Source organism: Ictalurus furcatus, chromosome 18 (assembly GCF_023375685.1).
Source record: "Ictalurus furcatus strain D&B chromosome 18, Billie_1.0, whole genome shotgun sequence".
Lineage (NCBI taxonomy): Eukaryota > Metazoa > Chordata > Actinopteri > Siluriformes > Ictaluridae > Ictalurus > Ictalurus furcatus.
This window is the reverse complement of record NC_071272.1, coordinates 3,903,781-3,921,009: the sequence shown is the minus strand read 5'-3', so window position 1 is coordinate 3,921,009 and position 17,229 is coordinate 3,903,781. Positions and strand designations below refer to the sequence as shown.

Sequence of the window (17,229 nt, the reverse complement as noted above, 5' to 3'; positions counted from 1 at the left end):
CAACTTGTTGCTTGCTAGTGTCAGCATAAATATTAACTCGTGTCCACACCTTGACAAATGTCCACCATGTCACCTCAGAGGCTCCGTAGGAAACCGTACGCTCAGAACTCCACGACTCACAGTGTTCTTTCCTAATCATCATCTGTTATACATGACACTATCTTTGCCAGCAGAGACACCTTCATCTGGCATGTTGTGTGTATCCTTCCTCAGAGATTCATCCCAAAGAAAGGGTTACCGCTGTCAAGTGATCATCGAGAAGCTTCATGGGCCTCTGACACACACACACACACACACACACATAGATGCAGCAGTGTGTCGATAGGAGCATCATTATATCAAAACTCCAGAGTCAGTGCACTTCTTAAGTCACACATTTGCCTTTTGGAGCGTGTCTGCCTGTAGATTAGAGCCTGCATTGTGCCTGTAAGTCATCCAGGTGACTTCCAGAGCTTCAGTAAATTTAGTCTTTTGTGCCAAGGAATCATCGAAGTGCCTGCAGCTCGTACAAAATGCAAACTACAGGGGTTTCTGAAGATGTCTATGATGTGCACATTTACACTGAGGTCTTTTTCAGCAAATCACATCATTCATTCTAGCACACATATATGTCATGTTTAGTGCACCAAATATAGTATCTGTAGTTGTATTCGGATTGAAACCAGATGGTCTAAACCAAAAGATTTTTTTTTTTTCTGAATTAATTATGAACCCTACAGGTATGCTCTTGGAAATACTGAAAAACAATGGGGGGGGGAGGTGGAAATACCAGCACTGATAACATGGCCTGTGAATTCTGGCTCTAACAGTTCCTCAAACACAGCTACATCATTCCAGTTCATAACAGCTTATAAATCCCGTTTGCGTACTTATTTTGTATTGTATTTTCTAACAAATCGAATTTCCCCAAACTGTAAACAAACTAATAGCCTAATTGTAATCACCGCGAGTCTTACCAGGCAGTTACTAAGGATGAGTGAATCCTTGCTGTAAATGCATTGTGCAGCGTCTTTGTCCTCCAGAAAAACAAGTACCATCACATTTTAAGAATGTTGGTACTGAAGTATCGGTTCTCGTGACATCCCTAGAGCTTGTATATGTTGGATTATGAGCAGTTTTCACACTTTGGCCTTTCCATCACTTTGGTACTGATTAATCTTGGTTCCCGAACTTTTGTAGCTCATCTCTGTATTTCTTTGTGAATTCCAGTTTGGTTTTCCGATTCTTACTGCTGATGAGTAGTTTTTGAATCTTGTGGTTTGGCCTCTATATTTCTGCTCTCAAAGTCTTCTTCCAATGGTGGATAATGATACCTTCACCCCTGCCTTGTGCAGGTTGTTGGTGATGTCACTAACTGTTGGTTTTGGGTTTTTTCTTCACAGCTGTCATTAGCTGTTTCTGTCATTAGCTGTTGTTGTTCCACCAGCGGTTTCTTTCTTTTTCAGGACATTCCAAATTGTTGTATTGGCTATGCTCTTTTCTCAGCTTCAAAATGGTTTGCTTTTTTCCCATAGACAGCTCTCTGATCTTCATGTTGGCTTATCCTTTTTTAACAAAAAATGCAGTCTTCACAGGTGAAACCGAAGGCTAAAACAAAGAGTAGATGTTCAGAGCTATTTATTGTTTAAACAATCAATCTAACGGGACACCCCTGGTTAACAAGAAACACCTGTCAGTCACATGTTCCAAAATGTTTGCATTTTGGTCTGATACAAAATGCGCTATATTCTATGTCCTTTAAAACATCTACATATAAATACCAGGATATAAAAGCTGAAATCCTAAACTCTCCTCTTATATTCATCTTCAGATCTCAAACCTAAATGTCTTCAGTCTACAGAAAAAAAAAAAGCTGCCTTGTCGTTCCAATAGTTTCAGATGGGACTGTAATATATACAGCATGGGAAATAAGTATTGGGCGCGTCAACATTTTTTTCAGTAGATATATTTCCAATGACGCTATTCGCATGACATTTTCCCCAGACATCAGTATTACCTCAAGAAATCTGGAAATATAAAGAATTCACAACATTAAAGTCTATAAATAAAGTTATGTGTAATAAAGTGAAATGACACAGGAAAAAAGTATTGATCACGCTAAGCAAAAGCAGTTCTCCAAGGCAAGGTAAGGCGAGGAACCAGCTGAAATCCGTAAGTAATTATACCCCCTATCTGTGCAAATTAATATCAGCTGGTTTAGTAAATTGACGGACTATAAAAAGGCTTTTCGTTACCAAGGTGTCACACAAGAAACATCTCATGATAGGTAAAAGCAAAGAGTTCTCCCAAGACCTATTGTCGCAAAACATGGAATTGGATACAGGCGTACTTCTGAATTCTCCAGTAAGCACCATCGGGGCCATTATCCGCAAGTGGAAGCAACATCACTCCGTCATCAACCGGCCACGCACAGGAGCTCCTCACAAGATTTCTGACCAGGGAGTCAGAAGAATAGTCAGAAGAGTAGCCCAAGAGCCAAGGACCACTCAGAAAGAGCTCCAGAAACACTTGGAGGCAGCATTTGCCATCGTCACAGAGAAAACAATAGTCAATGCACTCCACTGCTCATGCTCACCCACAAGACTCCATTACTAAAGAAAAGGCATGTAGAGGCTCGTTTAAAGTTTGCTACAGCTCATTTGGACAAGCTGGGAGAGTGTATTCTGGTCAGACGAGAGCAAAATGTAACTTTTTGGCTGTCATACTACACACCATGTTTGGAGAAGAATTGGCACTGCACATCACCCTAAATACGCAATACCAACAGTGAAGTTTGGAGGTGGAAGCATCATGGTGTGGGGCATGGTACTGGCAGACTTCATATAATTGAAGGAATGATGAATGGAGCCCTTTACCGGGAGATTCTTGAGAAAAATCTGCTGCCATCCACCAGGATGAAGATGAGACGTGGGTGGAGCTTCTAGCATGACAACGATCCAAAGCATACAGCAAAGGAAACTCTCAATTGGTTTCAGAGAAAAAAAAAATCAAGGTGTTAGAATGGCCCAGTCAGTTACCTTACTTCAATCCAATTGAACAAGATTTAAAGGCAATATATTTAGAAAAATGGGCCAAAATCACACCTGAATTCTGCGGCCAGTTAATTTCTTCATACAGGAAGCGTCTTGAAGCTGTCATAACAAACAAAGGCTTCTCCACTAAGTGTTAAATACATTTCAGTCAGCGTGTTCAATTCTTCTTTCTTGTGTCATTCTGCTTTATTACACATAACTTCATTTATGGACTTTACCGTTGTGAATTCTTTATATTTCCGGATTTCTTGAGTTAATACTGTTAAAGTCTGGTGAAAATTTCATGTGAATAGCCTCATTGGAAATATATTTACTGCAAAAAATGTTGACGCGTTCAATACTTATTTCCCACGCTGTAGATCCTCTCTTTTATCCTCTCTGCCCTCACATTTGATTGACAATTTCCTGGCTCTATGATAGTATTGCTTCATCTAGGGTCATTTAATAGAACACATTTATGTCTGATGGAACCTTTCACAACCATCTGACTATAGAGATTAATTTGAGAATAAAGAACGTTCAAAAATGAATAAGCTGAGAGTGTGGCAGTGTCCCTCATCAAATTTGAGCAGACTACATTCCAATTTAGATTCTTATGCAACTCTGGGTCCTGAAGTATTATCCTTTATTCATCTGGGATGTCATTTTAAAGTTCAGTCAGCTGAAAAGTCTTAATCCTGAAACAGTGTGATGGTTCTGTGTCTGTAGATTCTCATGGCATGGACCTGTTTGCTGTGGCAGTACATGAGTTTGGCCACGCCATAGGACTCGCACATACATCTGCTATGGAGTCCATCATGCGTCCGTATTACCAGGGGCCAGTGGGAGACCCACTCAAGTACGATCTCCCTTATGAAGACAAGGTTCGAGTCTGGCAGATTTATGGTAAGTATAAAGAGTCGCATTCTTTACTGTGCAGCTCTCAGCTTCCCAGCTCTCTTTCTGACTCATACAGCACATTGTTCAATTTTAACTCACTTGCTCCTACGCTCTGCTGAATTTCTCTTTCTTTTATATACACTGGAACTTTTGACACCAGAAAAACATTTTAAATTGGCTGAAGGTCCAATTTAAGGTCCAATTTCGAGGTTCTAATTAAATGTCTTGGTAACACTTTCTATGAAGCTCATATTAGAGGTCGACGGATTGATCGAGTAATTGGCACCGATAACCGTTTGCCTGAACTAACAGTTATCGACAAATCCACACCGATAGTTTGTTGCGGGAGTGGCTGAGAAGGGTCCGCTGTCATTGTACAGTACGAGAGCGGCCTCTAGAGGCGAAATAAAAACTGACAAATTTTGTTGTGTTATTTGAAGTGTTTCGTGATTCATTTTAGATGTCTCTATTTTTATTTGTTATTTGGAGTGTTACTTTTTGGTTCAGTTTGGATGTATATCTTTTATTTACATTAATATTTATATATTTATATAGTTAATATATAATATTTATATATTTATTTCATTTTTTAAAGTACAGTACATTTTCATAGTATAGTCAGCACTGTTCATTTTTGTAATAAAGTTCAGCAATATTTTACTTTGAGTGTTATGTTTTCATTCAGTATCGGTTTTTAAAAAAAATTATTGGTTGATTAATTGGTTATTGGCAGGTCCTGCTCAACTTACAGTAGTTTTGGGTATCGGTAAAATTCCTCAGTCGACCTCTAGCCCTTATTAATAAATCATTATAACTGTGTATAACTTTGTAAGTTGGAATTTATTCTTTGTAAGCATTTTGATAAACTCTAATAATTCCTTGTAATAGCTCATAATAATTCTGCGTTATGCTATAGCTGTACAGTTCAACCTTTATAACTAGTAATTACTTGTGAACAATTATACAGCAGCTATAATGTTTATTAACACTTATTTGAAAAAGATTAACATGTAATAATCATTGAGTGCTTCCAAAAACGACTAGAACTAGTAACCCAAGTACTTTTAGGCCCATTCTTGTTTTTGTCAAGGTTTCAGTCCTCGTTCTCATCTTTCTACAGTACATTCCTTTTCTTCTCTCTTCTGACCCTTTACATTGTTCCACCCCCCCACCCCCAAGTAATTTATACCAATGACAGAATGTCCTTTCTCAAAAATATGCAATGAACCTCATGAGACAGGTGCCCACTTTTGCATGAATCTTAGATTCCTGCACAGTGTAACTGATGAGAAACAAGAGAGTTATTACAGGAGGTGGGGACACTGCCATGACTGGCAGACAAATAAATATTATAATGCATTTCTGAATAGACACATGCTGTTGCTTTTCTAAAGACCTATAAAAAGGCCTTTGCCCTTTTTGTTCTCCAAAAGTATTTGCAGTAATCAGTGGGTATTGTGGGTGACGCTGGGGTGCCTCTCAACAGGCACATTTAATAGCATTTAGCACCTGTACTGGTGACAGAGGTGGTATGTAAATTTGGTGAAGGTCAGAATGAATCTGGAGCCTATTCCAGGAACACATTTTTGAGTTACCAATCCATCTCTTGGCATGCTTTTGGGAGGTGGGAGAAAACCATGCAGACACCGGGAGAGAATGCGAAAAATTCCAGAGGTAACCAGAGATCAAAACACGATCGGTCATAAAGAACAAATCCAAAGGGTAATCCTGAGACAAATCCAAAATGGGTACTAAATAATCTAAGACAATCAACAGAAACGAGTCTCTCTTACTTAAACGCAGGGAATGGCAAGACTTCGCCATGAGTACACGTCTCTGAACTGTTTATATACACTAAAATCGGGACGTGACCATGAAGTGAATGTTAGAGATCCTGGTGGGCGCAACGTCTGCTGACAAGGAGGCAATATGTCCTGAATCCATGTTACAGCAACTCTAATTATTTACATAATCACCATTAAAAAAGACCAGAGCAGGGGTTCTCAAACTTTTCCAGGGCAAGGCCCCCCAAATGGCATTAACATTTGACTGAGGCCCTCCTTTTGCAAGATGTCTTTAAAACACATTAAAAATACAGACTTCTGAATATATCCCCCTTTTTTTTTTTATTAATAATTACATCTTACATCATTATATTACATTGCATTACATTAGGAATGGATTGTGTGTGTGTGTGTGTGTGTGTTTCACACCAAATTATTGCCCCCAAGGCGGCCCCCACTTTGAAAACCACTGGACCAGAGGATGGACCATTTTACTTGCAATTTTAGCAAACTCTATAGAAACTAACTATAGTACACTTTCTTTAGAAGAAACAGCTAAATGCAATAAAGGTACCTATGTATCTGTCATGGCGATTGTCCACAATACTTTTGTATTTTTGGATATGGGTGGTAAAATATCTACATAAACACCATACATTATGAAATTCCCACATCTAAGATCATAACTGTTTGGCTTTTAAACCGGCGTAAAGATGGACCAGTTCCTAAAAATGTTTATAGGTCTTCTGAACAACACCAGGACCGTGTGTGTGAAAAAGGGGGATGTATGAACCTGTGGACCAGTGAGACAAGGCTGAGAATAGTGATGCAGACCAAAGAACAGATTTCTTTATATTAGGGGATTATTGATGTAATTACATGGCGGTGCTGTGACAGATGGAGAACTCTGGGATTTAATGGGCCGTCTCGGTGACTCGGACCAAACTTATCACAACTCAGCAAGCCACTGTGCGCCCAGCCTTGGCCAGATAGGGAGAGCAGAGGGAGGAAAGGACAGAGAGAGATAGAGGGAGAGAGTGAGAAAACATTGGATGGATGGATGATGAGCTGCGAGATCCTGAGACCTCTGCTGAACTCAGGTTAAGCCGTTAACCCCTGCAATGGCAAAAGACTCCATATTTCGTCAAATAATTGAGTGCGACAGATGAAGCTCGTGCTTGAACAAAAGTTCGTATGCATTACTCACACTGATTAAGGAAATGCCTCACTGAAAATGCTGATATAGCCTGCAATTAATGAGATCTAGTGGTGATCAGTTAGCCTAATTCCATTTACATAATGCCGCCCGTGCCTCCTGATATTCATTTGTTATTAGAAAAATTCATCATTCCGGCGCAGCATAATTACACACGCATGCAGAATGGCTAAATCAAATGTGCTGTCCTGTCGCCGTGTATTTTCCACTTCTGTTCTAAACGAGGAGCTGAAGTTAAGTCTGCTCAAATTCTGTGGAAAGGAAGACTGGCATGTTTATTCTGAGAAATCCAATAAGCGTATAAAAAGTTCATGGCTAGGGTCAGGACACTGGCAGACAAAAAGAGAGTGGGGCGGAAGGGGGGAGAAAAAAACCTTGAAAAGATGGAAAGCGAAGGTTGAACATTAGGGACTCGGATCAACAAAACTACCTATACGGCGCAGAATTATAGGAAATATAATGAAGAAGAAGCCTTTATTTGTCACATATACATTACAGCACAGTGAAATTCTTTTTCCACATATCCAAGCTTGTGAGGAAGCTGGGGTCAGAGCGCAGGGTCTTGAACCCCTGTCCTTCTGATCAGTAACCCAGAGCCTTAACCATTGAGCCACCATTTCCCCTTTGCATGGCCCAGCTTGTTAGGAAGCTGGGGTCAGAGCGCAGCCTCAGCCATGATACGCATACGGTTAAGGGTCTTGCTCAAGGGCACCACACTACCAGCTTGGCGGTGCTGAGGCTTGAACCACCAACCCTCCCAGTGACCCAGAGCCTTAACCATTGAGCCACCACTGTACCAATACAGAGTATTCAGAGTTGGCAACTTAAGTCCAAAAGTTACATCATCATTCATGTACCGAAAGATAATGGTATTCAGACTTTGTGTACGTAGCTGCTTAAGTCAGTTTTCTGGGTGCGACATTTAGATTATGCAAATCACTTCTGCATGTAGTTCATGCCTCCAAGGTTGCCAGATTTTTTTTTATGTTTTTCAGTGGCATCTAGACTACTGCCTTTAAACACAAGAAAACAAGGACTTGCATTTTAAACCTGAACAAAAGGCAAAATGTGGACTAAAGAAGGAGGAAATGCCTTTTGTTTTCAAATATAACACGGTGTAACGTAAAAGCAAGAGACAATTTCAAGAAGAAGAGCAAAGAAGAAACACCTAATACGATGTATATGAGTGAGAAGATGGCAAGCATTGAAGTAAATCCAAAAGGAGTCTAGGCTGTTTTTTGTCAGTACACTTCTGCATGCGTAGTCCTAATTACCGTAAATGTGGTTTAATTGAACAATATGGCTTCCATCTTCATTAATCTGCAGCTTATAAAATTGCACTTCATCCAGCGTATTATGTATTTTTTTTCCAGTTAATGCATTTTTGCATTTCGCATGCCGCAAGTTCGCACGTAACTGAGGCACACCTCTGTTTTACTCAGACACATCCTTCACGTGTGCCGTTTGTGTAACTTCTGAATTCCAGAGTTACAGTACCTCAATTACATGTGTGTAAATGGATTCTGAATACAGCCCACTAATGTAGACAGGTGTAACAAGCAACAAATGGGACTAATTAACTGTCATGGCAACTGAAACAAGAACAGGAAGCTTCGACCATATAAGGAAGGCGAAACGGAGCAGAATAGCGCACAGAGTGTGGGAAACGATCAGTGATATCAGTGTTGTTGTTTTTCTTCTGACTTGGGACTTTTTCTCAGGTGTACGGGACTCAGTCTCACACACGGCCCGTCCAGATGGCGTGTCTCATACCGACGATCCACCTGTTCTAATGGACTTGCCAGAAAACAAATCCACAGTGCCGTGAGTACAGCTCCGGATTTACACATACGCATAGATATAGATTTATGCTCAATATATTCACATGCCCTGATGTTAAAGGAAAAATCCACCCTGAACGAGAGTGATGCAACGGTCCTTTAGTCTGTCCAGCTCCATCATCTGTACACACTGTGTAAACAGCTCAGGTTCCAGTTTAAGCTTTAAGTTTCATGCCAATACCTCCATAAGCACCATCTCGTAGCTCACTAACTAGCTGAGCCGAGTCTCTATAGCTCTCTGAGCCGAGTCGTATAGCTGCATCGCATTCTGGACCTTGGAATCAAGCAATTGCTGTCTCAATTATACCTGTGTTGGATTAATATGATATTACCTGTTGCTGGAAAATGGTTTGGAAGAAAAATGCACTCCTATTAAACTCAAACTACCCCCCGACCCCTGCGAACACGCCCCCTGTGATGTCAGAGCAACAGCAAACCATTCATAAATACAGCACCGGTTAACAAAATAGAACTATAATCACTAAGTACATCATAAATATTTCAATTCCAATGACATGTAATTATTTCAGGGTGGACTTTTCCTTTAAGACCACAATAACCCAAGCAACTGTCAGAAGGAAACAAATAAAAGCTTTGAATCCTCGTCTCGCTGCCAGCGGACACTTGGCCCGTTGAGACCGGCTTGTATATCTTCATATTTCTTTCCCGCCATCTTCACAGATGGTGGGTGAATAAAGTTAGATTTATCCTCACGAAGGTCTTTAATATTTTCATCCCTGAGAGCTTTCTTAATAAGCTCTGAATGAAGAGCTATGTTAATAAGGTGCACACTGAGTGCTATCTCACGAAAGAAGGCCATAATCTTTGTGTCATTAGCAAAGCAAACACGACGAGTCATAGGCCGAGGAATAATGCATGCAAAGACCCTTTTCTGCAAGCAGGTGATAACATCTGCCTTTAAATTTTGATCAATCCCGCTGTCTGGGCAAATATCGCGAGCTTGAAATGAATGCACACTTGACTGCACAGTTGCACACACTTACACACCCAGGCTCTGTTTATAGTACAAGAGATCAATAGAAAGAAAGGCTGTATATTCTTCACTGTCATCTGATAGCGAGCTGCGCTTTTGGTGTGTTTTTTTTTTCCTTCCTCATTTGTTCTTTCTCTTTTTCTGCTTTTTCTCTCCGTCTCTCAGTCCAGAACGCGATGCCCCAGACAGATGTACCAGTCACTTTGATGCAGTGGCTCAAATCCGAGGGGAGGCCTTCTTTTTCAAAGGTAAAGACTTAGACTGGAGGACCAGAGAACAATCGATATGAACTCGTAGCCAAGTGGTGCATTCTCGCGTTACGCACCGTTGCTGTGCGAAGACATCGCTTTCCTAATCAGACGCCAAATTAGAAAAGATTGTTTGGAGATATGTAAGGAATAAGGCATGACATGGCATGCTGATATAGGGGGAAAAAATCAATGACTGGGTGGTGTGATGCGGCCTAACACGAAGTGGAGGTACACTTACAATTTACCACTACAAAGCCGGCTGTTTTCCTATAACAACACATCCATCCATTTTCCATACCGCTTATCCTACACAGGGTCATGGGGGAGCATGGAGCCTATCCCAGGGAACTCGGGGGACACCCTGGACGGGGTGCCAATCCATCGCAGGGTACAATCGCACACATTCACACACTACGGACAATTTTGGAAATGCCAATCGAGCTACAACGCATGTCTTTGGACTCGGGGAGGAAACCGGAGAACCTGGAGGAAACCCCAGAAGCACGGCGAGAACATGCAAGCTCAACGCAGACAGGGCGGAGGCGGGATTCAAGCCCCACAACTCTGGAGGTGTGTGGCAACAGTGCTAACCACTAAGCCACCGTATATCCCATATATCCCAAAACATTTTATTCCACTTATACAACAGAAATTTGCCTAGAGTAACAATTTTCTCTGTTACTTCTGTGCTTCTGATTGTTCCAAAGCATTGGCACTGGAGACTCCTTCCAAAAATGCGAAATAAACACGATATCCGCAATAACACCTGGAGCTTCTGCCTTGTCTACATTGTTACAATAGTAACACAAACTGCTTCTTCTGACTAATCAGCCTCGAGCATTGAACAGTGCTGTGGTATAAATAAACTTCATACTCATCTGAGTATCTGATCATTGAACGCAGACATCTGAGACATCAGAAATATAAAGTGGTGACTTTAAAAACATCTCGAGCACACACATAAAAGCAAACGTTTATTCACTCAGATATCTGCATAATGGAATGATGGACTAAATTTGGGTGGTTGTGTTTTTTTTAGGGAAGTATTTCTGGCGACTGACTCGGGATAAGCACCTGGTGTCATTGAGGCCGACTCAGATCCATCGCTTCTGGAGAGGTCTGCCTGCTAATCTGGATAGCATCGATGCTGTGTATGAGCGACCCGGAGACCATAAGATTGTCTTTTTTAAAGGTCTGGTTTCGATTGGTTAAGTCCACTTTAATGACTGAAACAAGTCACTTCATATGAAAATAAATGTATTATATAATGTGACTTTATAAATATTACAATATATTTGGTAATATAGTTGTAACAAAGTACATTTTTTGTTTTAATTGCATTGGAATGACTATAATTGTTGATCATGAAGTACAACATACTGTCTAAGAGTTGTTATTTACAGTCACCTAACGTCGTCTGTAGACATTTTTTCTCACCAAGAAAGCATTGGCTGCAGCATTGGTTGGCTTTTGTTTAAGATGTTTTATCATGTTACTTGTATTGTAAGAAGACGCTGTAGTTCCTCCTCTTGATATCTTGGCAGAGCACAGTTCGCAGTCTGTTTTGCCCTCATTACTCATGAATGAGCAATTTCCAGTATCAGTAGTATAGTAGTGCTAATATTTTAGCTCCGAAAACCACTCGCTGTTGCTGAGGATGGCCCCATAAAGATCAATGAGATTACTGTGGATGATACCACTTAAAAACCCTAAGGAAGGCTCAGGACTGCGATTGAACAGTTGATAATTTCAACAAAATAGACTTCATGTTAAAACTAAAATGAATTCAGAAATATTCATACGTTGCTCATAAGCTCACAAGTTCCTGATTAGACAATTGCACTTTTTGACTGTAGTTCTGTCTATAATTTCCCAGTTAAAGATGGGAAATGATTTATAATCACACTATCCAGTGTCACCTAGATGAGAATGGTTTCCCTTTTGAAAAGGGTTCTGGTCTCTCCCAAGGTTTCTTTCTCATATCGTCTCCTTGCCGCCATCGCCCCTGGCTTGCTCATTAGGGATACATTTTCATAAATTTTACATTTCTATCCAGAATTGATATATTTCTGTAATGCTGCTTTGTGACAATGTCCGTTGTTAAAAGCGCTATACGAATACAATTGAATTGAATTGAAATCGAATAGTTCTGCATACTTCGTTTAGGAATGAAGTACTGGGTATTCAAGGACAACATCGTGGAGGAAGGCTACCCACGCCCCGTCAGTGATTTCGGCCTACCGATGGAGGGCGTAGACGCTGTCTTTGTCTGGCTACATAACGACAAGACGTATTTCTTTAAGGACAACCATTACTGGCGCTATGACGATCATCTGCGGCATATGGACCAGGGCTACCCGAAAGACACGACGTTATGGAAAGGGATTCCATCTCAGCTAGACGACGCCATGCGCTGGTCTGATAGTAAGTGTTGTAGTGTGTTTTTTTTTGTTTTTTTTTGTTTGGCTTCTTTCTTTTTCATAGCCTACTCTCAGTATGATGACTTTGAAGTACACATCAGACTGCCTTTGTTCTCCTGTCTCTAGATGTTTCTGGAACAACCACGCATGACTTTCGATATGTCCCTTTGTATTATAGAGAGAATAAATTCAGAGGTGTACATTATAGACACTGTTGGTTTTGATCTGTCTTTCTTGAAATGGTGCATTAAGGGGTTCTTTGTATATTCCTAACGTATGCCATATCGAAAGTATTAAATATTTATGCAGTTAAAATTGTATTTGTCACACTATGAATAAACATAAAGTAAAGGCTCTAGGACTTACTGCAGCTTGCTGTGCATTCCAACAATGAGCCTTGATGATGCTACTGAGAGTGGATTATTTAAAAAAAAAATACAATTGTGCATTATATTCTAAGGAGAATTGGGTTAGAGTGGCCAAGATGCTTATTCAGCTTTCTCTAAAACTTAATTATGGACTTAAAGTACTTAAGAAAGTAAGAAAATACTCAGGAAAAAAAAAAATACTCAGGTAGCACACTATACAGGATCGTGTTTAAATTTCAGAAGTGGTGATGAACAAGGAATAAAACGTGACTAGGCATGCCGTTATAGAAAAATAATCAACGATGAGTTACTATTACCACGGGAAAGATGATTATTTTCCTTTAACACCACCTCTACATCAGCAGTTTGCCAATGATTATTTAAAACTTAATAATGAATGATATGTAATGCTTTTTTTATCTGTTTAAAGTTACATTTTACATTTTTTCCAGCCTATATTTTTTTCTTTTAAGTCAATGAGACAAAAAAAAATGTTACAGAGAGACCGGAAAGTCCTCCATCTGGAAGATTTATAGTTACAAAGCTCTGACACTGAAGACTCCTCCTATTCAACATATCAACATTTATCCATTTTCTTTGTTCAATGACATGTTTTTCTAATCAGTTTATAATTAGTGTTTATAATTAATCCGTTTATAATTAATTATGTGGCAAGTCCCTGTGACTTAGCTGTTACTATAGAAACAATAATGTATTAGAACGAGAGTATTAATATAAACCTGTGATTTGAATTACAGCTGGCGCTACTGTCAGAGAAGCTATTAGAATAAATTAACCAACACCTGCTGACCAATCAGATTCGAGAATTCAAGTTTATGATTGGAAGAGAAAAAAAAACCCGAAAGCAAAACAATAAGGTCTGCTTATAGAAAAAAAGAAAACAAAATGTTACACACTCACGTATTAACATACTGTATTTATGACATAATTGTTAACATTGCTTGCTGATTGCTAGCTAGCTGACATGGCTAATGATGGAAGTTAGCATTAGCATAGAGACTACCGTGTTTTACTGCGTAGGTTTTTACAAGTTTGTGTTATTTATCGAGGCAGAAATGTTAGGGGACAAATTAGCTATTACTTTTGACAGAGTGGAGGGGAAAACAGCTTCCCTCACGATAGCCCCGCCTCTGCTCGGTGAACCGTTTTCTCCATAGATTCGTCCATCGCGGCTGTTGTCGACATTAAAGGTCTAGTCAGCAATTTTGACAGAAATTGGCTGAAACTAGCTGTTTATGAACACAACGTCCATGCACAGCCAATCCCTTTAGTGTTTTTTTGGGGGGTTTTTTTCTCTCAAAAGTCATGTCCTAAAGAGATTTCGAGCTATGTGCTGTTTATGCACAAAATGATTGACAGACAGTACAGACAAACACCTTGCCTCAAATGCCTGGAAGTTGGCGATCCACAGAGACCAACGTTTCTCACTTTTTATTAAGAGTGGGGATCGTGAGGGGAACTTTGCCAAAAATCTCTTGACTAATGTCTGGTTACGGCTTCGGAAGTGCTGCTGAGAGCAGCTTGAGCAAAAAACAAAAAATGTTTTAAAACTTGCAATGTTTATGATTTTTCAGAACAGTGATGAGGTCTTAGCTCCTAACCAAAAAGGGGACAAGGTTGGAAACAGGACGTAGTAAAAGGTGAAAGCTCACAGGGTTGTTGTTGTTGTTGTTGTTGTTGTTGCTGCCTGTAAAATGGCACCAATTCAGCTGGGATAAAGATGTTTGAATTTTTCAGTGTGACCTCATCTGAGGACAAAAAAAACCATCATATAGGAAACATTTATTTGAAAACATGTTAACAAAAATTCTTCACATAATAATTTAGGCTGATTCCATGATTCAAAGGCTTTGGATTTTACGTACTCAGACTATGTTTAAAGCTACTTGAACTTAAAGCTTAGTTAGTTGAACATAAAACTTAGTTCAACTTGAAGCTTAGTTTGACACCTAAACTCCAGCTTCATGAGAAATTCTCCTTCAAGGTGAAAACCAGCCATCATCAACCATCCAACCAATCAGTCCGTACAGGATTCCGTGGAGTTTTTTCTTTTCTTTCTGATTGTCTTCTTGGCCCAAATCTGCCGGAAATCTGCGGTACGTTTGAAAAATTGCAAGCTCCTCTGAATATTGCGGAGTTTGCTGGATTTTGGTTCATTTCTGCGATCACAAAATCCTGGAGGGACTGAACCGATAAGTACATAAATACCAATTTTCTATGTAACATTGATTAAAAACCTACAGTGTTTTCATTTCTTTACTTGCACACACTACATTTTAATACTCAGGTATTAAAATATCCAGTTTTAGAGAGAGTCTTTTTACAGACCGCCTCACCAACATCCTCCCCAATGTGCCGTTCTGTCCATTTAAAGTCTTCAGAAGCCTAAAACCTTCAGAAGTCTCTAAACAAATTACTGGAAAGTTCTATAATTAATGGAAATACTAAGTAAAATAAGGTTAGGCTAAAAACAAAAAACATAAAAACAAGGCTTGAACTTAATACAAATGCACAATAAGACTTTGTGACTCTATTAAGAAACAGTAGGGTATACATAAGCTGCGTCCGAATATCGCTACTACCTTACTATACAGTAGGCGAAAAGCAGTACGCCAAAAGAGTAGTATGTCCGAATTCACAGTATTCATAAAGCAGCAGGCAGGAAATACCCAGATGACTTACTGCTTCTGCCGAGATTCCGCAGTATGGAACCAGTGGACACTGCGATAATCCCATAAGGCGACGGGACTGGCACGGAAGCCGTCAGAATAAAAAAATGGTGGAAAGCATGACGTTGGCCCTTTTTAAGTTGTAGGTCACTGACAATGCTGATTGTATTCATACTACACAAATATGCTGATCGGTACGTACTGTATCAACGGCCGAGCAGGTACCGTCACAGTATGCAATTTTGGGCACATGGATAGATGGAACTAATCCAGGACTAACACAGAACAGGTGAACACAGTCAAGTAACATACTGATGACAGGACAGGGGTGGAAAAAGGACTCGAAGTGGAAAACGATAACACGGGCGCATGGTGTTCGTCACCGTGGGAACAGTCAAAAGTAATAGCATTAAAATTACTCGTAGAGAAACAGTTTACTCAACAAATTACTTAAATAAATGTAACAAAGTAAATGTCACTTCTTGTTTTAAGATCGTATCGTCACATCTTGGCCTAAGATTGCTGTTCGAGCACACACGCACACACACACACACACACTTTTTTGTTGTATTTTTGAAGCTAAAAAAATACAAAAGGGTGTCTGTGTGCTCATGGGCACATGTTCAAATTTCGACAAACCTTCTTCTGTTAATACTGTGCCTCTTTATATTTAAGGTGTGTTTGTTGGAATATGAACGGAAGGCTAGTAGGACATGGCAGGCATGTTCCCAGGTCTATCACTCACTCATAACAGCAATCAAAAGAGTGGACGAGACCACACTACAGGGGTCATCCCAGACCAACTGTATCTCTCTCACTCGCTCTCTCTCTCACACACACACACACGCACACGTTTTTCCACTAACATGCCACTTCCTCATTGTTCATCTTTCTCTATAGAACAGAAAATCACTTCTGCAGACCATGCGTGTGTACTAAAACATCCTTCACAACCTTTTTGTGTCTTCACTGTCGCGCTACTTGAAACTCCCTGTATCTCTGTACCTGTCTTTGTCATTTTCTCACAAATACACACACACACACACACACTCTTCATCAGACTCGATATAAAGCCTCTTTCAAGACGGTTAGATGTGTGTTTAGGAAGTATGAGTCTTTGAGGTAATGCCAGCACCAGAGGTTGTTTCACACAGCTGTTTGAAGTGCGTATGAGCCCTAGGTCGGGCTAAAAAGTGACATTCCTCTGCTCAACAAAATCCCATGGGGGAGGGGCTTCATCGCTGGGGGGAAGAGAGACGGACAGAGAAAGAAGGAAAAAAGCAGGAGCAGACCGAGCTAGAAGCTAGAAAGAGAAAACATCGGCATATTTCAGAGAACCATAGAAAGTTGGACAAACTTGCGGAAAGTTTATTTATATTCTTTACACTTGTAACACTCACTGTGAATCTCTCTGCCTCGCTCTCCCTATTGATTTCATCTAATCCTCATAATGGAACTCATTAGAATTCTTATATCCTTGTCTGATTGTTGTCCTGTCTGAGCATTTCTAATTCTAACCCTAATTGTATGTAGATTGCATGGTTCCTGTGTTTTTATTATCCTTTCCTTAGCTGCTAGTGTTCCTGTTACATCACTTCCTGTTGGTGGATTTGGGTCATTATTCTTAATTACACCGTATGGGTGAAATATATATTTTTTTAATGTTCCTATATTTTATTGAAACAGTTTTTTTTTTTAAGTTTTATAAATGTATACCAAATATTTTCGTCGATATATTAGTGTTTTCCTTGAAA

General features: G+C 39.9%; 1 protein-coding gene across 1 annotated transcript in view; it reads left to right on the top strand.

Moving 5' to 3' along the window:
* The window catches only part of mmp17a (matrix metallopeptidase 17a), a 79,022-nt gene that overhangs the window by 58,960 nt on the left and 2,833 nt on the right, over positions 1–17,229 (top strand). Inside the window, exons 5-9 of the mRNA XM_053648386.1 lie at positions 3,741–3,917; positions 8,633–8,735; positions 9,912–9,994; positions 11,037–11,189; positions 12,164–12,421. Coding sequence (XP_053504361.1) covers positions 3,741–3,917; positions 8,633–8,735; positions 9,912–9,994; positions 11,037–11,189; positions 12,164–12,421 — 774 coding nt within the window. The remainder of the gene's footprint in view (positions 1–3,740; positions 3,918–8,632; positions 8,736–9,911; positions 9,995–11,036; positions 11,190–12,163; positions 12,422–17,229) is intronic.